General features: G+C 37.9%; 1 protein-coding gene and 1 pseudogene across 1 annotated transcript in view; one reads left to right on the top strand and one right to left on the bottom strand.

Annotated features, from left to right (window-relative positions):
* Window positions 1-647: 647 nt before the first annotated feature.
* The window catches only part of LOC105051299 (oxysterol-binding protein-related protein 1D), a 42220-nt gene continuing 17670 nt past the window's right edge, over window positions 648-25197 (bottom strand). The window contains exons 5-8 of the mRNA XM_010931654.4: window positions 24954-25109; window positions 24393-24701; window positions 22204-22548; window positions 648-980 (exon numbers count right to left, since the gene is read on the bottom strand). Of these exons, the coding sequence (XP_010929956.2) occupies window positions 813-980; window positions 22204-22548; window positions 24393-24701; window positions 24954-25109 (978 nt within the window). The 3' untranslated portion in view covers window positions 648-812. The remainder of the gene's footprint in view (window positions 981-22203; window positions 22549-24392; window positions 24702-24953; window positions 25110-25197) is intronic.
* LOC140851611 (uncharacterized) lies at window positions 8373-21904 on the top strand (annotated as a pseudogene).

Here is a 25197-nt window from a genome sequence, read left to right as displayed (position 1 = left end):
TGTATTGTATAATGGCTGGGACTAGTAAGGTTACAAGAGGAGACGAATCTGATAAGAATTCATATTTGAACTAAGTTAGGTGTGTATTTGGTTTTTGTGGGGTTTGAAGGGAGTTTGTCGTTCCAGTTTAGTGGATAAACAATCCTAAGCAGGTCAAGGATAAAGAAGGGGAAAAGGATACAGGAAAGCTTAAATCACGTCCAGAATTATACATTGCTATACACCCATAATAAAGAAGAGAGACAATGTTCTCTTAATCCTCGGTATCAGAAGGAGAAACAGTAACTGCAGAATATAACATTTCCTTAATCCATAAGCAATTCCGGTTCACTTCAACTCACTCTAGTAGCTGCCCTCCCCTCCCCCCTTTGCTTGTCAATCTCATGAAAATTTGTACAAACACTATCACTTATAAGTGACAACTCCCTCTTGCTTGTCAAATTCGAAGCGTCATATGCAGATAGGTCCATAATATAACAAGATTTTCCTCATCAAAACATGCATCAGAGAGGAAACACTACAGTTCTTTGTTTTACATGTGCACATGCTGTCTTTCTTGAATTATTTGGAATTTATTAAGCTAATACACAACAGATCACTATCCAACATCAATCATAATACACCCTCTGAATTTGAGCAGACGAGACTTACCAAAAATTACCACCCTCTTGACTATATATATTACGACTTTATAAAATCCTTACAAAGCTGTTTCCGAAGGAAGATAATCTGAAAGATGCAACACAAGAACTAAAACAGATATCTAAAATGGAGAAAGGAGGGGAAAATTTTAAAAAAAGAAAAAGAAAAATTCAATCTACACATGGCAGAGAACTATTCTGACCAAATATATCTGGAATACCATTCCATCTCCCCTCCTCTCTTGCTTCCCAATATCCACCTACATATTGGTAACAATCATCTTCTCTATCTTTTCTGAACCACCTGGGTTGCCATCCCTTCTCCTGTAGCTTCCTCGCCTATACAACAAACCACGCAATTTATTTCAAAGAGCACCTTCAACGGACAAAAGTAACACAACTAAAAGAACAGAGTTTTATTTTTTTTCAAAATGTTTTCCCTTGGCAGGAGGATTCACACTTATCTGAACTGCATATTTACATATTGAGAGATATATCTGCTTTAAATACTAGATCTCCAACAATGCAGAAAGAAAAATAGTAAGATATGTTTCACATTAAAAAATAAGCAAAATGAATATCATACAAACTGCATTTTTGAAACGTAACTCAAAGCAATTCCTGTGAATGTTCAGTAGCCTTGGCACCAACCAACAAAAATAAGATTTTAATCTATGATTTGGATTATATGGTGAGGACTTCCTTCCATGAATAGTTAATGTTTAGTATAAACCTACTAGTTTCTTTGGAATGTGTGCACATGTACCTATGTATGTAGAGAGAGAGAGAGAGAGAGAGAGAGAGCTTGCATGCTTACATCTATTTAACATAGGACAAAACGACTACAAGCTCTGCATCTACTCAACCGTATTCATGCACATGCCATGTGGATTGAGGTCATCAGCAAGGATAAACAGAAGAAGCTTTTCAGAATAATCTGGAATTAGTGCAGACCTATAAGTGAAAACCGTTACATTATTCATCCTTCAGAAATATTGTCTTTGGATAACTCCTGATAAACAATATCTCCAAATGCATGTTTTCCTTCATTGGAAAGAATGATGCATCCCTGTTCCTAATACCATAAGCAGGATAATTTGGCTAAATAATAAACAGATTCAGCATCTATGGTGCATGAAAGACATTTAAGAATTGAGGGCTAGAAACAGTTTTAAAATTGAGGCAACCCAAAAGTAAACACTTTTCCCTTTCAGTTTTGTGGATTAGTGAGAAGAAAAATGACACTGAAAGGTGCATGACCATATATCCAAAAATAACAGCCACAGGCAATTTGATCATAACAGCATGGAAATAGAAAAGTATGTGCACATAATGCCCTTGTAAATGTCTTGAAATTTGAAACACATTTTTGCAATATCTGAACAAAATCTAAAGAATATAATATAGGCATGTTTTTTTAAAAAAAATGCTCCAATCAGGGAAAGTAATATCTTCCTCAACCCACTCTACTTAAATCTTGCAAAAGAAAACTAGAAGAGAGAAGAATTTCTAAAATAGGGCTTAAGTCCTCTTTTTCTTTCATTCATTAATCTAAAAATCAGATACACAGCTTTTATTTATAATAACGAGATCCACCCTTGCATAATTTAGATTGGATTCCTCTTTCTAGCTTCTAGAAGAACATATGCTCTCGTTCAATAAGGTCTTATTCTTCTTCCTAACTCTAGTAGAACTCTTTTATCTAAAATAAACATATCTAGTAGAAATAATCTAGAAAAACCCATAATTCTTCATGAGGGAGATCTCGACTTATATATCAACTGTCTTCTGTCACTCAGTCAGATTCTTCTCAGATTAGAAGCTATGCCCTATCAAAATTTTATCCGAAAGAAAATTTTCGATTTGACCGACCCGTTTCAAACCTCAAATGAAGGAATTCAAGCCTGATCACTAGGGGCATACCCCTTAAAGGGCAAGACCCAAGAACTTAGGTCCTGACGGACATCCCGTGGGATATCAGGATGGGATACCATCCCATGTATTGGAACAAGACTGTCCCGCTAACATCCCAGCATCCCAATGGAGACATCTTGGGATATCCCATGTCTTAAGTGTCGAGACGGGTGGGATGGCGTTGTGTCCAGTTCTATGAAAAAATTAGGATAGTCCCGTTTCACGGGATTTAAAATCTTGACGGAGCATCATGATGTAGATCATAAAAAACTGTCCAATTTAATAAAGAAAAAAGATCACCAAAATCGAACATTATATGACCAAGTCATGACCGAAAGTTTGACTTGTGACTTGGCTTTCCAATGTAGCGGATCGTGCTCTTGGACTCTGCCAGCCATACCCGTAGTAGATAAAGTGATTCACATCGAATTTGATGATCCTTTTATATCAATCCTCATGTTTAGGGGATTCACCTAATGCTAAACCAGAACTAAAGATAAGGAAATGCCTACTTTCCCATCTCATAGTTGAACCATCTAGTTTTGCTCAAAAACCAACCCTATCTACTAATCCACAAAGACTCAATCCTTCCATGCTTGATTTCTGTGACCTCTCTCTCGATGACATCTTCCAATATTTTTTTCTGCTCCACCTATAGGTCATCCATAGTTGGCAGCACTAGTTCTTGGCCTTGATCTTCATCTAGCATGGAGGGCTCAAACAACTTTAAATTCTCAACATTGACTACCAAGTACATCTCCAAATATGGTGGTAAGTCAAGCTGGATGGCCTTCTCCCCTATCTTTTTCAGAATTTTGAAAGGATCATACTGAATTGTGTTCAGTTTTCTCCCTTCACCTTTCAACTTGTCTTTCTTTAGATGGAGCTAGACTAGTTCCCTCTCTTGGAAAGTGCACTTCACATGATGTTTATTATGCCAATCCTTGCAATGTTGCTGTGATCTATGCTATTGTGCCTCAACCTCCTAATGTACTTTTCTGATATTCTCAAGAAACTTTTGAGCTCGTGCTTGGTTTCCTTCCTTCTTACTTTCCTTTGGTGCAAAAGCAGCTGTAAACTTTAGGTCAAAGGGACCCTATGGTAAATAGCCCAAATAAACCACAAATTGTGATTTCTATGTAGAACCATGGATAGCTCGATTGTAAGCAAACTAGAGGTATGGCGAGCTACCATCCCAAATCTTTGGATGCTTGAAATTATATCCTTGAAGGAGATGCACCATGATACAATTCACGACCTCAGTCTATCCATCCATCCGTGGTGGAAGGCGGTGCTACGTTTCAACTTAGTATCCATCATCCCCCATAAAGATCTCCAAAAATTATTTAAAAAACAGCTATCTCAATTGAAAATTATTGAAGGTAGCCCAAAATTTTTCAGACCTGTTAGAAGAACGATCAAGCTACTTCTTCAGTCACCATTTTCTTGCAGGGGAGCAGGCATACCATCTTACTAAATCAATCAACCACCACGAACAAGTAGTCATGGCCATGTCTTGTCCTTGGTAAACCTCCTAGAAAATCCATCGAGATGCTCTCCTAAGGTTTGCTAGATACTGGTTGTGGGGTATAAAGTCCCAGCTTCCTATTGGAAGGCTTTGACATGCTACATAGTACACAGCTACATCTTATCACATCTTCGGCTAATATAGGTACCTTTTTAAATTCAATAGTCCTCTCCACTCCGAAGTATCCTGCAACCTTTGAAGTGTGAGCCTCTAAAATCCAACATACTCTATTAGTAGCCTAAGGGATACATAAACATATATCCTATATAGCAATCCCTCTTTAAAAGTGCATTCTGTTAATGTGCCTTTAGTTAATTTCTCCTACTCTCCTTGAAAGTCTAAATCTGTTACATAGAGATCTTTGTACTCCTCATGACAGAGTGGTTGAAATATATTGCAATCAATATACTGGAGACCATTGTAGTTGGAGACCAGGATAATAGATCGGCTAATTTGTTTGTAGCCCCTTTCTTGTATTTGATCACCAAGTTGAATTGCTGCAAATAAGACATCCACTTTGTGTCGAGTCTGCTGCAGCTTGGACTAGGTATTGAGAAACTGAAGTGGCTTATGATCTGTATGCACAATTGTTTCTTGTCTAATAGATATGATCGCCAATGCTTCATAGCCTTATGTAGGGCATATAACTCTATCATATATCAAATAATTCAGCTATCATCCCTAGAACATCTCCAAGTGATATGCTACTAGTTTTCCATCTCGCATAAGAACTGCTCCCAGTGCATACCCTGATGCATTGGCCTGATCTTATTTAAGGGTCTTTGTAGATTTGGCAATGCTAGGACGGGTGCTTCGCAAATCTTCTTCTTTAAAAGTTGAAAGATATCTTCATGCTTCTTCGACCATTCAAATTTCTGGTTGGCTTTCATCAAAACATGTAAGGGTGCTGCAATTACTGAAAAGTGCCTAATGAATTTTCTAATGTATCGACATGCACCCATCGAGCTCCTAGCCTCAGTCATTGTCTTGGGTCTAAGCCAATTTTTGATGACCCTCAAACTTTTCTAGGTCAATTTTCAGCTCACCTCCATTAACCATGGAGCCTAAGTACACCAAACACTGATTTCCAATCTTGCACAAGGTTCATCTTTTCTAGGACCTTCATGATATGCATATGTACTTCCCAAGTGTTGCTGTAGATCATAATATCGTCGAGGTACACAATCATGAAGTCATCCAAAAAAGGGCCGCAATACCTCGCTCATCAACCTCACGAAGGTGGCAAGGGCATTGTATAAACCAATCAGCATGACCAACCACTCGAACAAACCCTACCTCATCTTGAAGACCGTCTTCCAGGTGCCTTCCTCGCAAACCCAGACTTGATGGTGCCTGGATTTCAGATCCAACTTGGTGAAGTAATAAGCACATTTGAATTGGTCTAACAGATCATCAATTTAGTGTAGAGGATACCTATTTTTTTATGGTGATCTTGTTCAAGACATGATAATTGATGCATATCCTCCATCCACTATCTTTCTTTTGCACTGGAACCACAGGAATCCGCACGATGAACAACTGGCCTTGATCATGCCTTGGTCAAGTAGCTCCATAATCTACTTCTTGATGTCTTCGTTATCCATCACCGAGTTGCAGTAGAGCCCCAAGTTGGGCAAAGATGCATTAGCAAGCAATTGAATCCCATGTTCAATTGCTCTTTTGGCTGGCATCCCCTTCACAACCTCGAACAAGCCTGGAAACTTCTTCAATAGTTGGCTTATCTCAGCTTTCTGACTTGGATTCAGGTTATCTATCAAAGGGCTCAACCTCTCATGTGTGACATCGGTTTCTCGTATCATCAGGAGCACAAACCTTTTGAAGGCATTAATGAGTCATTTTGCTTGGGCAGCAATCACAAGGTCTACATTTCCTTTTGTTTTGGAGGGCATTGATCATGAACTTCTTTCCATCCTTTTTTTTTTTTTTGGTACATGCGAGTGGTCACACTACTCTGGTATAAGAGCAGCCCAGAAAGTCAAAATACAAAATTTTCCACAGGACCAACGGAATACTCTCACCCTATCGCCAAGTCCGATCTCTAAAGTGCTCTGCAACAAGTGATACGACACAATCTATCGTGTTGTTCGCCTCTCGATAGACATACCGCACACCACCCAGCTGGAAGGCGAAAAGCGGTCCAGATGTCTGAGGGGTGGATGGGCTTCTAGCTGCCTCCTGCTATCACGGACCCATCCAATGATGATGGTAGAGTTATCCTCAATGAAAATCCTCTCAATCCACAGCTCCTGTCTGATAAATATAATATCCATCTAGACGGCATGAAGCTCAGCTTCTGAAACTGAAGGCTCAAAAAGATGAGAGCCCCCAACTGCCAGCAGCCCGACATCCGGACTCCGGATGACAAATTTCGCACAACCCCTCCCATCCCTGACATTGCCACAAAATTTACCTTGACAAACTCCAAAGGAGGGACTCCGAAGAAATGAAAATAACCCTCCAAGTCACTACAGGAGCAGCAAGAAAATCCCAATGAACGGAGGCATCAAGGGACGAGCTAACAGCATCGAAATGACTGCACTTCACTGTCATAACCCGGCCCGATGGGCCAAAAGCCCACTAAGCCCACTTAAGAAAAAAAAAAGAAAAGAAAAAATATATATATATATTTATATAATAATAATAATACACATGAAAGGAAGTTTCTCTCATCCCTCTCTAAAGCCTTTCTCTCTAGAATTGGACTCTTTCTCTCTCTAAAAATTTTCTCTCTCTAAGAAGCCCTATGAATCCCCTGTTAGGCCATCTTCTCCACTCCTAGGGACCTATGACCTTAAATCGGTTTAGAGCCGAAGGGAGAGATTTATTGGACTGATCATCAAATCGGTCATCTCCTTATATTATGTAATTTTATTAAATATATAAAATAAAATTTATTGATGATTTAATATTTTAAATAGGACTGTCCGATTCTTTTAAGGAAAATTAAAAGATCCAGGACGATCAAGGTAGGTAGATCTTATGCTCCTTATTTATTTTTAAATGATCATATTTTTATACAAAGAATTGCTATTGATGAAATCATAATTTTTCATAAAATAAGGATCGACATATGTGATATGAAAAAGCATGTTTTATTATGAGCATTGATTTCATGAATATGTCTTATAGCATGATTATGAAGCATGAATTTTATTATTTTTCTATCTATGTATATGTATGCTTTAAAAAAAAAATATAATGATTTCAAAGGCTCTCAGATGGCTATGAATGAATCCTTTCGAGAAAATCGACATCCGGAGCTAGCATCCACACGAAACATGGCCCTGCCAGTAGGTATAAAGTTGGCATATGAATTAAGAACTCTGTCGATTAAGAAACATGGTCCTGTCACGAGTATAATAGTGATCTAGCACGAATATCTATGAGCAATGTTTTGAAATATGACATGAATACATGATGAAAATGATTTACGATTCATGATTGTGAAATATACATGACTTATGCATGCATGATGAGCTTATAACTTGTTTTATTATATGCTCTATGAAATATTTATTTTTACAATAATTGTTATTTGCTAAATGATGCATTATCATAGAAAACTTATGCTTGATCCGATAAGGAAGCGGAAATCTACTTACTGAGCTGGTGTAGCTCATATTCTTTTTGTTTTCTTTTTCATGTACAGAGAAATAAGGTTAGGACTGATGGAAAGGGAATCCAGGCTTGGGGATCAGCAAAGCAAGCTTGAAAATTTTGCACTAGGAATTCAATTTATGTTTATGGATTGTAGTCATTATGAATTTTAAGGCTTGAATTATTTCATCTTTGGATTTAGATGCTCTGAACCAGTTTTGGTTTAATTAAATATTTGAATTGAACTTTATTATTACATTTATTTATGATACACCTGTTATTATATTTAAAAAAAAATTTGGCTTCGTGTTATCGTGGGTCCATCCCTCGGTAGCATGGCCGTGTTATGTCCCGGATTTGGGACGTGACATTTTATGGTATCAGAGCGATAGATTTAATCAAGGGTAGAACTTAAAACCTAACAGTGGGTAGTTAGGTTACGCATAGTTAGACTCTGACTTAAATTATTAACTGTACTGCAACTCTGTTATAAAATAATATAATAATGTTGGCATTTGAATAGGAAGCGATGAGCGATAGGGAGGGCGAGACCTTGACCAATATGGCTGCTAGGACAAGAGGAGCAAGATTGACGTCGCGGAGAGCTGCCAATCAATCAGTTGAGCGGACTCCTGACGCACCGGCCACTTAGGCGGACATTGCTGGTGTATGTCAAGTGGTGGCTCAGCTTATCCAGTAGCAGGCACAGACTACTCCTCGACCGACATTATCTATGGAGTCATACTACGAGAGATTCAGAAGGCTCAACCCACCTCTATTTGAGGGTGGATCTGATCCTATGGCTGCAGAGACATGGATTCGAGAGATGGAAAAGATGTTTGATGCCCTGCAATACCCTGAGAATGTGAAGGTCCGATTAGCCGTTCCTATGTTAAAAGGGAATGCCGAGTTTTGGTGGACTACAATAAAAGCTGCCTATGGAAATAATGATGATCAACTCACTTGAAAAGAATTCAAAGAGATATTTTATGATCAGTACTTCCCGAGGACAATGAGATTGGTAAAAGAAAATGAGTTTCTAGCCTTAAAGCAAAAGGATGATATGACGGTGTTAGAATATGCTAACAAATTTAATGAGCCAGACCGCTTCTGCCCCCAGCTTATGGAGTTCGAAAGGAGTAAAGCTAACAGATTCGAACAAGGTCTAAGATATGGAATTCGATCCCGTCTGTCTTCTCATATTTTCAATAACTACAGGGACGTACTGAAGCGAGCTTTGAAAGTGGAGTCTGAATTGAAAAGAGCATATCTAGAAAGAGGAGATAAGAAGAGACCGAGATTAGCAGGAAATCTAAAGGATTAGCAGAAAAATTTCAAAAATAATAACTCTGATAAGAAAAAAGAATCTTCATCCTGCTCCTACTGTGGAAAAAATCACAATGGACCTTGTCTCAAGAGGATAGGAGCATGCTTCTTATGTGGTGAGAAAGGATATATGGCTCATGATTGCCCAAATAGGAAAAGAGATGGCTCTAGACCTAACAAACCAATTGATCAAAAACAGAAAAGAAATGCACGAATGTTTAATTTAAACCAGCAGGAGGCCGATGCAAATGATCAAGTGGTGACAGGTATTATCCCAGTCAATTCTATTCATGCTCGTGTGTTATTCGATTCCGACTCTTCACACTCTTTTATATCTCTCAAGTTTGCTACTTCTTTGAATTGTGTGTCTGAAAAACTAAATGAACCATTATATGTTAGCACACCTTTTAAAAATATTGTTGTTGCTAACATTATTTTTAAGAATTGCATAATCCAAATAGAAGAAAAAGAATTAGCAGCAGATTTGATTCAGCTAAATATGTATGATTTTGACGTTATTCTTGGGATGAACTGGTTATCTTCGTACCATGCACATATTGATTGTTTTGAAAAAAGAGTGGTATTTCAAATTCCGGATGAACCGCAATTCTTCTTTCAAGGCGAAGTTCATAATACGGAACCCAAACAATCTTTGGGTATTATCTCAATCATGAACGCAAGAAAAGCTTTAAGAAAAGGATGCAAAGCATTTTTGGCCCATGTAGTAGAACTACCCGGACTGCCCCCAGAGCGTGAGGTTGAATTTAAAATTGATATCACCCTAGGAACTGGACCTATATCAAAACCTCCTTATCGGATGGCTCCCATAGAATTACGAGAATTAAAGGATCAACTACAAGAACTTTTGAATAAAAAATTTGTCCGACCAAGTACATCATCCTGGGGAGCTCCTGTGTTATTTGTGAAAAAGAAAGATGGGAGCATGCATTTATGCATTGACTATCGGGAGTTGAACAAGGTAACCATAAAGAATAAATATCCTCTTCCTCGAATAGATGACTTATTTGATCAACTTCAGGGTGCACAAGTTTTCTCCAAAATTGACTTACGATCAGGCTATCATCAACTAAGAATTAGAGATGAAGATGTACCTAAGACTGCATTTAGAACCAGGTATGGCCATTATGAATTTTTAGTAATGCCTTTGGAACTAACCAATGCACCGACTGCTTTTATGGATATGATGAATAGGATTTTCAAGCCGTATCTGGATCAATTCGTTGTTGTTTTTATTGATGATATCCTAGTTTATTCTAAAAATATAGAGGAACATGAGAGACATTTGAGGATTGTGTTTCAGACCTTGAGAGAAGAGAAGCTCTTCGCCAAGCTTAACAAGTGTGAGTTCTGGTTGAATAGTAGTCTTCCTCGGCTATGTAATATCTAAGGAAGAAATCTTAGTCGATCCAAAGAAGATAGAAGCCGTGATGAATTGACCTCGTCCAACTAATGTGACGGAAGTTAGAAGCTTCTTAGGCTTGGCTGGTTATTATAGAAGATTCGTCGAGGAATTTTCTCAAATTGCAATTCCTCTAACCCGCTTAACTCAAAAACGAATAAAATTTGAATGGAGCAGTGAATGTGAGCAAAGTTTTCAAGATCTGAAGTAATGATTGATATCTGCCCCAGTTCTTACTTTACCATCTAATAAGGGAGGATTTGTCATTTATAGTGATGCTTCCAAGAAGGGATTAGGTTATGTGTTGATGCAGAATGATAAGGTCATAGCTTATGCTTCTCGACAACTAAAAGTCTATGAGCAGAATTATCCGACACATGATTTGAAGTTAGCAGCTATTATTTTTGCTTTAAAGATTTGGCGACACTATTTATATGAAGAATCATGTGAAATCTTTACTGATCATAAAAGCTTGAAATACTTATTTACTCAAAAAGAGCTGAACATGAGGCAAAGAAGGTGGCTTGAACTATTAAAAGATTATGATCTAAATATTAAATATCACCCTGAAAAAGCCAATGTGGTGGCAGATGCACTTAATAGGAAGTCTTCAGCGAATGTGATGACTCTGCTATCCTTTCAGCAACAAATTCTGAGGGATCTTAAAGATTTACAAATTAAAATGACTTGTACTGATGTTAAAAATGTGTTAGCAAATTTAATGGTACAACCAGCATTGATCGAACAGATAAAAGCGGCCCAACAAAGTGATTCATTTATGTCAGTTTAAGGACATGGAGAAAGGGCTACGAACTGAGTTTAGGCTACATACAGATGGAACTCTTTATTTTGGGAACAGATTATATATACCAGGAGATCCTGAACTAAAAAAAAAAAATTTGGAAGAAGCCTATAAATCCCGTTTCTCCTTTCATCTCGATAGTACAAAGATGTATAGAGATTTAAAACAACTCTTCTGGTGGAATGGAATGAAGCAGGAGATAGCTCGATTTGTATCTCAATGCTTGATATGCCAGCAAGTGAAAGCCGAACATCAAAGACCTGCCGGTTTGCTAAGACCATTAGAGATACCAGAATGGAAATGGGAGCATATCACGATGGATTTCATTACTGGACTTCCAAGGACAATAAAAAAAAATGATGCAGTGTGGGTGATTGTTGATCGGCTTACTAAATCAGCTCACTTTCTACCTTTTCGAGTTGGCACTCCACTTGATAAGTTAGCCCAGATGTATATTGATGGAATTGTACGCCTGCATGGTGTTCCAATAAGTATTGTGTCTGATCGAGATCCACGATTCGTATCTAGATTTTGAAAAAGTTTTTAAGATGTTTTGGAGACAGAATTGAGGCTTAGTACTGCATTCCATCCCCAGACCGATGGCCAATCTGAAAGGACAATTCAAACTCTTGAGGATATGTTAAGAGCTTGTGCTTTTGATTTCGAAGGACATTGGGATAATCATGTGACATTGCTTGAATTTGCATATAACAACAGTTTTCATTCTAGTATCCGGATGGCACCCTATGAAGCCCTATATGGAAGAAAGTGTAGATCCCCTCTGTATTGGGATGAAGTAGGTGAAAAAAAATTAATAGGTCCCGAGTTAGTTCAAGATGCTAGAGACAAAATTTATCTAATCAAGAGAAGACTCAAGGCAGCACAGGATAGACAGAAGAGTTGGGCAGATAGAAAAAGAAGAGAATTAGAATTTCAGATCGGTGATCATGTTTTTCTAAAAATATCACCTACTAAGGGTGTCATGAGGTTTGGGAGACATGGCAAGCTGAGTCCGCGATATATTGGACCTTTTGAAATTTTAAATCGAGTAGGAGATGTTGCTTACGAACTAGCCTTACCACCAGATTTATCCAAAGTGCACAATATCTTTCATGTTTCACTACTGAGAAAGTTTGTACCTGATCCAAATAGTGTGATAAAGTATGAGCCATTGCAAGTTCATGAAGATCTAACCTATGAAGAATTTCTCCTTCGAATTATTGATCGAAAAGAGCAAGTTCTAAGACGGCGTATCATTCCGTATGTAAAGATTCATTGGAGTAATCATGAAGAGAGAGAGGCTACATGGAAGCTTGAAGATGATATGAAGACGAGATATCCACACTTATTTGAAAATGAAGGTATGTTAAATTTTGAGGACAAAATTTTTTTTGAGGGTAGAATGTGATAACCCGACCCGATGGGCCAAAAGCCCACTAAGCCCCTTAAGAAAAAAAAAAATAAACAGGGAGGAAGACTCCCGATCGGAGTCTTCCCCTTCCCCGGTTCCGATCAGGAATCGGAGTCCTAGGGCCGTTAAAAGACCCTAGGACGAGCTCTATAAGAACCCCCCTCCTCTCCTCTAAGAGAAGACACAACAGTCACCGACGATCGTCGGAGTTCTTCTCCGATTTTCCCGATTGAAGCCGTGGCCCCTCAACTCGTGCTCGCCGCGATTTCACGCCGGTGGGGGTCATCGGAGGCTGTGGTAAGTCCCTCCTCTTCCTCCCTTCTCTCCCTTCTTTCCCGTGCCGGTGGGCATGACTGCCGGCGACAGGAGTCGTCGGATTTCGTTAGAAAAGGGAAGCCCTGTTCGGCCTCTCCCTTTTCCTGATTTTTAAGGCGCCGATGGTCACGCCAACCGCCGGCTCTGGCCTCTCCGAACTCGAGAGAGTCGTCCTTTGCCGCCGGCCACCGTCGGGCAAGGTACGACCATGAACGGCCGGTCTAAGGTATGGGGACCTCTAGGTCCCCTGTTTCGGCCAAAGAAGGCTACGGGAAAAAGAAAAGGAAAAAGAAAAGAAAAGGAAAAAGAAAAGAAAAAGAAAAAGAAAAGAAAAGGAAAAAGAAAAAAGAAAAGAAAGGAAAAAGAAAAAAGAAAAGAAAAGAAAAGAAATATATATATATATATATTTATATAATAATAATAATACACATGAAAGAAAGTTTATCTCATCCCTCTCTAAAGTCTTTCTCTCTCTAGAATTGGACTCTTTCTCTCTCTACTTTCTCTCTCTATAAATTCTCTCTAAGAAGTCCTATGAATCCCCTATTAGGCCATCTTCTCCACTCCTAGGGACCTATGACCTTAAATCGGTTTAGAACCGAATGGAGAGATTTATTGGACTGATCATCAAATCGATCATCTCCTTATATTATGTAATTTTATTAAATATATGAAATAAAATTTATTGATGATTTAATATTTTAAATAGGACTGTCCGATTCTTTTAAGGAAGATTAAAAGGTCCAGGACGATCAAGGTAAGTAGATCTTATGCTCCTTATTTATTTTTAAATGATCATATTTTTATACAAAGAATTACTATTGATGAAATCATAATTTTTCATAAAATAAGGATCGGCATATATGATATGAAAAAATATGTTTTATTATGAGCATTGATTTCATGAATATGTCTTATAGCATGATTATAAAGTATGAATTTTATTGTTTTTCCATCTATGTATATGTATGCTTTAAGAAAAAGATATAATGATTTCAGAGACTCTCAGATGGCTATGAATGAATCCGTTCGAAAAGGTCGACATCCGGAGCTAGCATCCACACGAAACATGACCCTGCCAGCGGGTATAAAGTTGGCACATGAATTAAGAACTCCGTCGATTAAGAAACATGGCCCTGTCACGGGTATAATAGTGACCTTAGCACGAATATCTGTGAGCAATGTTTTGAAACATGATATGAATACATGATGAAAATGATTTACGATTCATGATTGTGAAATATACATGATTTATGCATGCATGATGAGCTTATAACTTGTTTTATTATATGCTCTATGAAATATTTATTTTTACAATAATTGTTATTTGCTAAATGATGCATTATCATAGAAAACTTATGCTTGATCCGGTAAGGAAGCGAAAATCTACTTACTGAGCTGGTGTAGCTCATATTCTTTTTGTTTTCTTTTACATGTACAGAGAAATAAGGCTAGGACTGATGGAAAGGGAATCCAGATTTGGAAATCAGCAAAGCAAGCTTGAAAATTTTGCACTAGAAATTCAGTTTATGTTTATGGATTGTAGTCATTATGAATTTTAAGGCTTGGATTATTTCATCTTTGGATTTAGATGCTCTGAACCAGTTTTGGTTTAATTAAATATTTGAATTGAACTTTATTATTATATTTATTTATGATACACCTGTTATTATATTTAAGAAGATGAATTTTGGCTTCGTGTTATCCTGGGTCCATCCCTCGATAGCATGGTCGTGTTATGTCCCGGATTTGGGACGTGACATTCACAGTCAAATAGATCACTCTCTCCAACACCTGATATGTAGAAACCACCTCACCTTCAAAGACCAAACTGTTTCTGAAAAGTCAAATTTGATAGGCAATGTAAACCATTCTGCCTCCCCTAAGTTGAGGTCATCCTATCAGCCATGCCCCGACAAATTGCACTCAAAGAAAGACACCGGCCAATGGCCCCCAGTTGTCCCCCAAGATTAGCCACCTGCCCTCCTCCAAATCAGTCTGGCCCTCGAACAACACAAAATGGCATGCTCCGTCGACTCATCCTTCAGCCCGCAGTTCGGATATGAAACTAGCAACTCCATACCCTTATCTCTGAGAAGCATGCATGTCAGAAGCCGGTCCCATGCAAGCTTTCAAAGAAAGAATCTCACTCTGAGATGGGTGGGTACTCTCCAAATCCAAGCAGCCTCGATCCTCCTAACCGTCACCAACCTGCACATCTCAGATAAATCTCACAAAAGAACCCTAGGATAGCAAAATCGGCTCCACACTCAAATCCTGGCTATGGCAAGGATCCGATCAACAAGCAGGCCGTCAAATAATCTGGTGATCTCCTGCACTCTCCGGCCCTTACTATCGATGCTGAGTAGGTTGCAGACATATAAATGATCATCTACCTCACTGCTAATGTAGGTCGGCCATCGAGATAATGAAAGGCTGAAGATCTAAGCATCTTGGCTCACAACCACCAAAATCTCATCTCCAATCAACCATCTGATCTGAACCAAAACAGCAGGCCCACGAATACAAATCTCCTTCCAAAGGAAAAAGCTACTGCGGGGGGCCTTGATCTGAGACTCCTGACTCCATGCCCCATACCGAACCTTCATCACCTGCTCCAAAAACAGTCCGACTGGATAAGATATTTGACATGTCTGAAAGTCATAACCTCCCTCCTGACTAATAGAGACTGAATCCCCAGACCACTATCCCTCACAGATTGACAAACCGCCCCCTAGGAAATTTCATCATTCCCCATCATTCCTCGAGCCCCATAGAAAATTCCGAAGCCGCTACTCCAACCTTCTGAGACAAAAACTCAAGACGATCGTGTTGACCAAGAGGTATATCGGGATGGAATTGAGCACCAACCTTACAACAGTTATCCTACCCATCATGAAGAGGGCATTGGCTTGTCAATCCTGAATCCGCTGCTCCAAAGGTCAGTAGTCGACCCTCTGGAGATGCTGACCGATGATAGGAACACCCAGATAGATCAAAATCTTGATCAATTCCGAGATCCCCAATCGTTCTCGAATCGCCTGCTTCACCTGGATCTTCATTTTGGGGCTAAAGATGACCGCAGACTTCTACAAATTTACAAACAGCCCGATGTCCAATGGTAAACCCCAATAATGGATGCAAAACACCTCACGTTCCGCACCAAGACCTACCCAATGAGGCAGTCGTCCGCAAAGAGGTGCAAGAGTGACTGTGCCCCAAGGGCGAGCCAGTAGGTCTCCAACACCAACCCCTGAACCCCTACCCTCAACATCCGAGACAGCATCTGCACACAAAATAAATAGGTAAGGAGAGAGGAGCCAACACTCCTTTCCATCCTTTATGAAGCGATACTTCTTCATATGCCAATAGAAGAACATATCTCTATCTAAAGTTACAAGCTCTCAAGGATTACCTAACATACATCCAAATGAACTCTTTTATAGGTTACCTCATCAATGTACCTCTTAGTTATGGTAAACTTGAAGGTGCACTACTTGGTGATCTTCAAATCAACATCTTTCTAAATCCAAACTGAAAGGATAAAAATATGAATGAGGCTTGATTTGCAACCCTAGCTTTTGAACTAGATTTTTTTAGAGATAAGGATCTTCTAGCTTCCAGGATGTACAATAGCCTCAATCATGTGGATCTTCAAGTAGAAGAGTTCTTCTCAATCCTCACGTTTCTAAATTTGCCTCAATTGTTGTTTCAAGTTTCCTCACCATCTTGCTCAACTTAGAGTCCATTTGCTCAAGTTCAGACAACTCTTCAACCTCTACAACATTTAAGGCCGTCTTCCCTTTCTTCATAGAATCGCCATCATTCAGCTTCAATTCGAGGTGAAACTTCCAACACTTTTCCTTGGTGTATCCAGAAGGATCTAATAATTATAGTAATTTTTCAAATCATGTTGGCATGCTTCTTGTCCTACTTCCCTTTCTGGCTTAATTTTTTACTGCTCTTCTTGAACTTGTCGCCAATCTTGCCCTAGGCCAATTCTCCTCAATCTCTATGGCCTTCACACTAGCTTTTCTAATGTCTTCAACTTTGAAGAGCTTCAATTTTTTTCAGATGCTCTTGTGAAGACTTCCAACGTGTACTTCATAAAAACTACATAACCATTTGATGGAGATTTCAAGGGAGATTACTTGCTTATGATACTCGGTGATATAGTTCTGAACAAATCAATCATACTCCTACCTTAGGTACTGCCACTTGATCTACCGATCCTCCTTGTGGCCAATTGGATAAAACTACTTGATTAGGTCCTTGAATTTACTCCATGTTAAATAAAAACTATTGTTCCTCATGTACAAATTCCATCAAAAGCATGACTAGAAAACTTAAGACGAGCAAAAGTTACCATTTGGCCACCAAAGTATCCATAGATAGCAAACTAGGTTTCTAACTGGCCTAGCTAATTGTCTAGCCTTTGTGCATCAACAATCCCATCGTAGACGGGGACCTAAATTCGAGCTTCAACTTTAAAGGATTGAAGAGAGATTTTACATACCTCTAAGTTATTCATCCTCTTCATTGGATGGAGGATCTTCATCTCCAGACATAAAAGAGTTCGCAACAAGAGTTGCTGATGCTTGTGTTTGTGCTTGTGCTTGTGCAGAAGGTATCACCAATCTGGAGACGATCTCGGTGAGTTAAGCAATCTTCTCCACTAGTTGTGTGAGATATTCCTTCATCTCATCATCCACTGAGGAAGAACTAGCAATCATACTTATCTTTGTCCTCAAAGTACTTGAAGCATGAATAGCCCTTCTCTTGATTGTTTGCATTGCTCATACTTCTGGACTATGAACTAAAATCCCCACAAATGTAGAGGACCAATGCTCTAATACCAACTTGATCCGATCAGAGAGAAGAAAGATTTCTCTCAACCCGCTTAACTTGAATCTCACAAAAGCAAACTAGAAGAGAGAAGAATTTCAAAAGGCTCAAGTCTTTTTTTCTTCCATTGATTAATTTAAAAATGAGAAACACAATCTCTATTTACAATAGCGCGGTCTATCCTCACACAATTCAGGTCAGATTCCTCTTTCCTGGCTTTTAGGACATCCGCTCTTGTAAAATTGGATAGAATTCCTCTTTCTGATTTTAGTTTGACAATTTTACTTAAATGGACGTATCTAATTGAAATAATCTAAAAAAATCTAAAATTCTTCGAGAGGTAAATCCCGAGTTCTATATCAAATCTGCCTTCTGTCACTTCACCAGATTCTTCTTGAATTGCAAGCTATACCTAGTCAAAATCTTGCTCGAATGAAAATTTTTCGATTTGATCAGCCCATTTTAGACCCCAAATGAAAGAATGTGGGCCTGATTGCTAGGGGCACTGCCCCTAAAAGGTGAGGCATCACGGTGCAGACCTTAAAAAGCTGTCTGATTTAACCAAAAAAATCATCAAAATCAGATGTCATGCGACCAAGTTATAGCCTCTGAAAATTTGGCTTGCAACTCGACTTTCCGATATAGCGAAACTTGCTCCTAGACCCTGTTCAAGCCTATCTGTAGTAGCCAACATGATCCACATCAAGTCTAATAATCCTCTTAAATCATAAATACACTTTGTGACCTAATGTAGCACATATCTACCTGACCACCCATAGATATCATGTGAGATAATGCCATTAACATGATAACAGAAGACTTTTAGATTGAAACTACAAACAGGCCCTTACACAATCTAATTTTTATAAATAAGAAAAGATTTATACTTGAAAACTCATGTTTTTGTATTTATGCAGAAAATCCTAAGAGATCTAGCCCTTTCAGTAAAAAGATATACTGCCTGTTCACTTCTGTTTACAATGGGGTAACTCCAAGTTTAACAAGGTTTTTAACTACAAATTCAAGGTTAAGGACACATAAAAACAGAATGGGCACCTAAAATCATATATGGTTCACAGGTGCAAGCCAAGGGCAATGAGCCTTACCTCAACAATTGTGATTACTGATTTGCATGTACTCTAACTAGAAATATGAAAGCAATCAACCAGATCTATTAGCTCTAAGAGCTAAAAGCATGTGCCAGGTAAATCAAATCAACATCTTGCTGATGTGATTAGGGGCAAACATTCCTTGAAAAGAATCCCTGGGGCTTTATTATTAATATGAACATATGCAAATTTTCCATGTTAAAGCTCATGAAGGGCATTGCAGGGCTTTGAAAATCCTTGCATAAAAGCAGCTCATGGTTTTTGTTCGCCACAAGTCTCTTGGGAAATATGTGATCCAAAAAAATGCAGGCTGCCAGCAAAATGAACCAAATAAATATAGATGATGGAAAAAGTGCTGCTGTTGTGGTGTTAATGGCTGAACAAAGGCTCAACCATGGTAATTGTAGGAAGGAATATTGAAGTAGAACTCAATGAAAATAAACTAAAGATTTTGGGACTGGTTAAATGCTTATTGGAAACTCATTTCCCAGAGATATGAGAATGGTTTGGCACTTGGATGAGAAAACCACAACTAGCTAGCTACCCACCAGAGATGATAGTTGCTGGAAACTTGAAGGACATGGGCAGTCCTGATCTCAGGTCAGCTTGGAATTCTAAATGGATAACAGTCTCAGTGCTAAGTACCACACAATGTAATTTGGTCCAAGTGGGCAATAACAATGCATTCAGTAAACATTTGGAGAGCTCTGCAACAGAACTTAGATAGCCCAAGAACAGCTAGAACTTGCAGACTCTGTTGGTTGGTCAAAGGAACAACATAACACCTTTTGTTCAATAATTGCCATCACCATTGTATGTGGAGGTTCATATAAATTAGGTGTGGAAATGATTGAGAAATTATTTGAACTGAATAGTATTTTTCGGAGACAAGAACTTCATTCTTAAGTTGATGGCATGGAACAACTTGTGTGGTAATCTGGCACTATAAGGGATGTGAGGCATATGAGTGCACTTGGGGAAATGATTGCATAAATACAGCAGCCAAGATGTGCTAAGAAGAAAGTGAAAGCAATATCCAACACGCCGATTATGAGGTGGATCAAAATTGGTGGGTACAAGTCATGTATTGATGCTTAATAGTGGCCAAAAAATATTCCAAATTGTGACTGGATAGGGCCATTACTTCTCAAGTTTATAGGATTCAACTGATGTACCATGCGACATAAGGGCCAGAAGGGTGCAGGTATACTCATAGATTCCACTATTAATGACCAAAATATGTTTCAGCTTTTAACTGATAATATTTAGTGTCATCAAAAGTCTAACGAGTGATTCTTGCAGCTTGAATACAATGGAACTTGTGAAGCAGGTGTTTAGATGATGCAAGAGTACAGTTCTCAGTTATTAGATGGCAGATAGCCCACTAACTAAAATAGTTTGAGGCCATTGGCTGCTCATAAAACTTGTTTTCATATACCCACATTGGCAATAGATAGCATAGTATTAAGGGCTCGTTCTTTTGTGGGTAAATATCATGGGAAAGTTGGTCAACTTTCCTATTGACCAACTTACCCATGTTCTCACAGATTTCAAGATGGGTAAATTATTTTCCATGGGTGGCATTTACCCATAAAATAGGAGGAAAATTTTACCCATCCAGGGGATGGCTAAATAATTTTCCCATCAACCGGTAAAGTGATCTCTTAATTTTATTCCTAAAATATCCTTTTTCTCGTTTCCAATGCCTCTATCGTTAATGCCTAATAACTCAGACTAATAAAATATATCTTTATTAGAAGTTGATAATTTTATTATGTTAGGATAATTTGGTATAGACTAAAAGCTTAGTTTGGTACAAAAAAAATTACTTAGTTTGGTACAAAAAAAATTAAGCTTTATAAATAAATCATCAAATTTGACCCAAGAAGCATAAAGGGTATTATGAGAAATATGGATAAAGTTTAGCAACTTACCCGGGAAAGTAATAATGCAAAAGAACACGGGTAACAGATTTCAAAGCCACTTTCCCACGTATAAAAGAACATAGATAAGTTATTTTCCTGTCTAAATGTTACCTGGGAAATACTTACCCAGAAAAATATTCATGGGTAAATCTTTTACCTACAAAAGAACAGGCCCTAAGTTTCACAGAACTCCACTGAAGCATTTCTCTTTCAGCCAAGACCAATCCAAAACAGATCTTGATATCAAAGAATCAGCAGAAACTAACTAATGGGATCAAATAAATGTATATAACACCAAGTAAATTTTTTAACAATTTTTTGTCTTTCTTATATTGCTCAGTAGCATGTTGTGTATATTAAATTTAGAGTTAAGGACTTTGATAAGATTTGAAAGCATGGTAACATTAGGTTTCAAAGATATTTCAGGTTGAACAAAATTTTTGAAATAAGCCCAGCTATCACAGAACTCACAAATCGTAAAGGCATTTAAATCATCATATGTTATCTTGTCATTAAACTATAAATATAGATTTCTATCCACACAACCAACCAAAAAGATACACCAGAGGTCCCAAACATTGTATATTACCTCTTAATTTTATCTTAGTGGCTTGCTATACTTTTTAATATTCTGTATTTTCCAAAATTCTGTAGACACTCTTTTTGTATTTATACAGTTTTCAACCATAAAACCCAAAACTAGAACCAAAACCACTAAATTGCCCACATGAGAACTCAATTGTTCCAGCCAAAACTGAGTTCTCAAACCTATGTATATTTTGTAGCTCGAACAGTCATTAGTACGAAGCATAAATATTTATTTATAATTTCACTAACTTGTTCCAGATATTTTGCTTCTTGACTGCAGCTTTTCAGAGTACATTTTTGCAGGCTGATGTACTGCAAAATGCAAACATTTATGGCATCTCAATGGCAAGGAATGCAGCTGGTATGAAGATCTCTCACATTTTTACTACAGCACAACAGCAATACCAAAATTCAAAGTTAACTCAAACGCATTACGAAATGGGATCTGTATATCACATATAACAATAAAATAAATTTCACAGTTTTTAATTTATAAAAAATCATGAAACATTGAAAAGATAGACCAAAATCACGTAGACATCATCTGATCTTCAATAACAAAGAGGCGGCTCACTAGTTTGCTAATTCTGAATTTTTTGAATAATAGCTTGATCAAAGTCTACCCAGATGCAACAGAATGAAGGGGGGGGGTGCGAACATGCAACTGATACTAAGTATTTCATAGACATATCATAAACATTTTACGAGCAAAGAAAGTCATCAAAATACTGGCATTTTGGAATAAGCATAATAACAGGTACCTGTCTTTGCAATTGTTCAAGCCTGAGTTTCTCCGCATTTGCCAGCTCATATTCACCATTTTCTAGGTGCCGTTGATCAGGCCGAAGACGAGAGTCGGTTGGAGGCAACTTCTCCAACAAGCTAGGTGTCAGCTCATTTAAGGAGATAGCAAATGGTGTAAGGTTGTAACGTGTCTGAGTGACAGACTTGTCTCGTTCCCAAAGAAGCACAGCCTCAGACATTGGATCATACCCCTTAGGCTTTGTACTCGGATCACCTAGTATATAATACATGGCTTCATCCCACTTACCCATCAACATTGCTACCTTCTTTCCTGTTCTATTATCCAGCACAAATCCATGTACCTGCATCGTAAAATGGAACTATCAGTTAACAAAAAGAGGAGGTATGGGAGTAAAAAAATACATAACAATACTCATCTATAATCATTTTCCATGATGATTGAAACATACAACCTAATGTTGATAAAGATAAATTAAATAATCTAGAAAGAAATTTCTCTGTTCTGCTACAAAAGTAAGTAAAACTTAGTTGCTAATATGGGGAATATACTAAATTATGAGTATAATTTACCCAGCCAAATTTCTGACAAAAACAAGTTATATAATAATTAATGATTGATGAAGATGTTCTGTTTAGATTGAGGAGGTCTTGCTAGCAAATATGGAGATCCCATCCCAATCAATATCACTGGAACAACAACGTCACTGCATTACAAGATGCCACTATGTACGTTAGATAACATAAGAAGATGACCATGTAAGAATAGATTTATAAAACAAAGCAACGAAAATGATGATTTGTATTAGTTACCATATAACTTCTTTATTATTTTTCTTCTCTTTCTGTAATGGCGGTGTTGGGGGTAGTGATGTGGTGTTATCAAACAACATCAAATGCACATGTATAATTGGCCACTGAGGTTCCTAATTAGTAAACAAGTCCGAATTCTAATGTTGTATGTGGTTCATTCTCATATTGCAAAGACAGGTATCTCTGGTTTACTCAGAGACAGTAATCTTGATAATTAATTGATTCTTATAGTATCTCCTACATAATATTCTCAAGACATGTCTCAGTAATTGTCTACTGTATGTTCTATCTCCCACTAGCTAGTTGAATGACATCAACAGTTTGTTTTTTCCACGTGTACCAGAAGTCCTTCCCTGGTTAGGATCAACAAAATTCCTGAACTAACTATTGATCACTGAATCTTGCACGTGACACTATATGCTATTTTTCTTTTCTTAAAACAAATGAAACATGAAGAAAATACACGTAATAATGTAATATATCAACTATTGTAGTGGGCAAAGCTTTTCTGACCAAACTCTTCTTTTGCAACAATACTATTAATGAGACCTTTTACTGACTAAATAGATTTTGAATACAATCAAAAGAGGAGAAAAAATAATGAGTTTAGCAATTTTTTAGAATCCTAATTTAGAAAGTGTTCTAGGTTTTTAGGTGGATTCAGAAACTCTTTAGAATGCCAATCTAAAAAGTCAGAATCCCAATAAAAGAAATGTTTAAAATACTACAGCAAATAGTTCTTTCTTAAGCATGAGTGTAAGAAAGCCCACTCTTGAAAGTATCACAGCCATGCTTCTGCCACATGCATGGCAGCAATATGAAGTGTGGTTTTGCAAGAAATGAAGCAAAAATATATGAATCCTAAAGCAATTATTCGTCCAGAATGAGTGATAAGGCATCAACTTTCAAACAGAAGTTCTTTGAAGTGCTTAATGGAGTGGATATTTATTTCAGATATCTGTGTGCGCTACAAACATCATTGTTCACTCTAGTTTCTAAGCTGCTGCAGTTTCAGTCCGTATTGTGTTTTGGATGTTTTGTCAGGCATAAACACCTCTTGTACCATTATGATCAGGCTTCTGATAGATTGGGGCTTATTCTGTTTTGCTGGTTTTCTTTTTGGACTCTTTGTTGACTCATGGCAGTTCTTTTGCAGCTTCCATTTTGCTCTCTCTATGAAACAAACCTTGATGCATGTCCACCCCAGACCAACCGCACCCAAAAAAAAAATCTCAACCAAAAAAGATAAATAAATAAATAAATAAAATAAAATAAATAACAATCATCAGAAAACATTTAGCTAAACATATTGTTCCATGAGCTAGGGACAAAGTAACTGCAGAATGGAAATGCTATTTATATCATGCAGAGGTACCTGATGTGGATTTCGATCAATGATGGACTGTTCTTTAAACTTGAGCTTGCAGGAGTAATGGCCACTACCCTTTATGCGCATGGTACCATAGTGATCACAATAAATTTTACCAATTATAATGTTATATATAGAAGTGGTGACTTTACTCCATTGAAATGTTTCTCCATCTTCAAACTGGAGAGTTAGAATGCCAATAGGATCAAGCTGGATCGATCGACCCCAAAACTTTCCTTTCAGATTGGAATCACCCCAGAATTTCCATCCTCTACCTTCACAGTGACAAGCAACAATCATTGGGTGGTGACTGACCTGAACCGACAAAAATTTTTGGCCAAACAAAACAGTTCAGTGTGATGATCACATCAGAATCTACATTATTTCAAGCAAAAACAGAGGACATTAATTGCTTCTGCTGGAAACGGATAGAAATGAATGGTAAAAAGGAATATTACTAAAGTTTCTATTCTGTCCAAAGACATGACGTTAATGAGAACCCATAATCCAGAGTATCTTAACTAAATACGTATGCTGCACATTATTGAGAGAAGACGAGAGTGTAACCTTCTCAGAGAAGAAGCGAAGACCTTTATCTGGATAATCAGCTTCATATGTCTCCCCAAGAAGAGGGTTGAAAGGTTTGCATTGTCGACCTTCCGTTGAAGCATAGCCAGATACCGCAAATGCTGCAATGTGGAGAATCCTCATTAAGCTGTTTCCCTGCATATTTTCCAACCCATTCGCTTATGTTTCACAATCAAGCAACAGACAGCAGTCGACCACATGTAACACTATCTGTTCAATCGAA

Source organism: Elaeis guineensis, chromosome 9, assembly GCF_000442705.2.
Source record: "Elaeis guineensis isolate ETL-2024a chromosome 9, EG11, whole genome shotgun sequence".
NCBI lineage: Eukaryota > Viridiplantae > Streptophyta > Magnoliopsida > Arecales > Arecaceae > Elaeis > Elaeis guineensis.
This window is presented reverse-complemented; position numbering and strand designations above follow the sequence as displayed.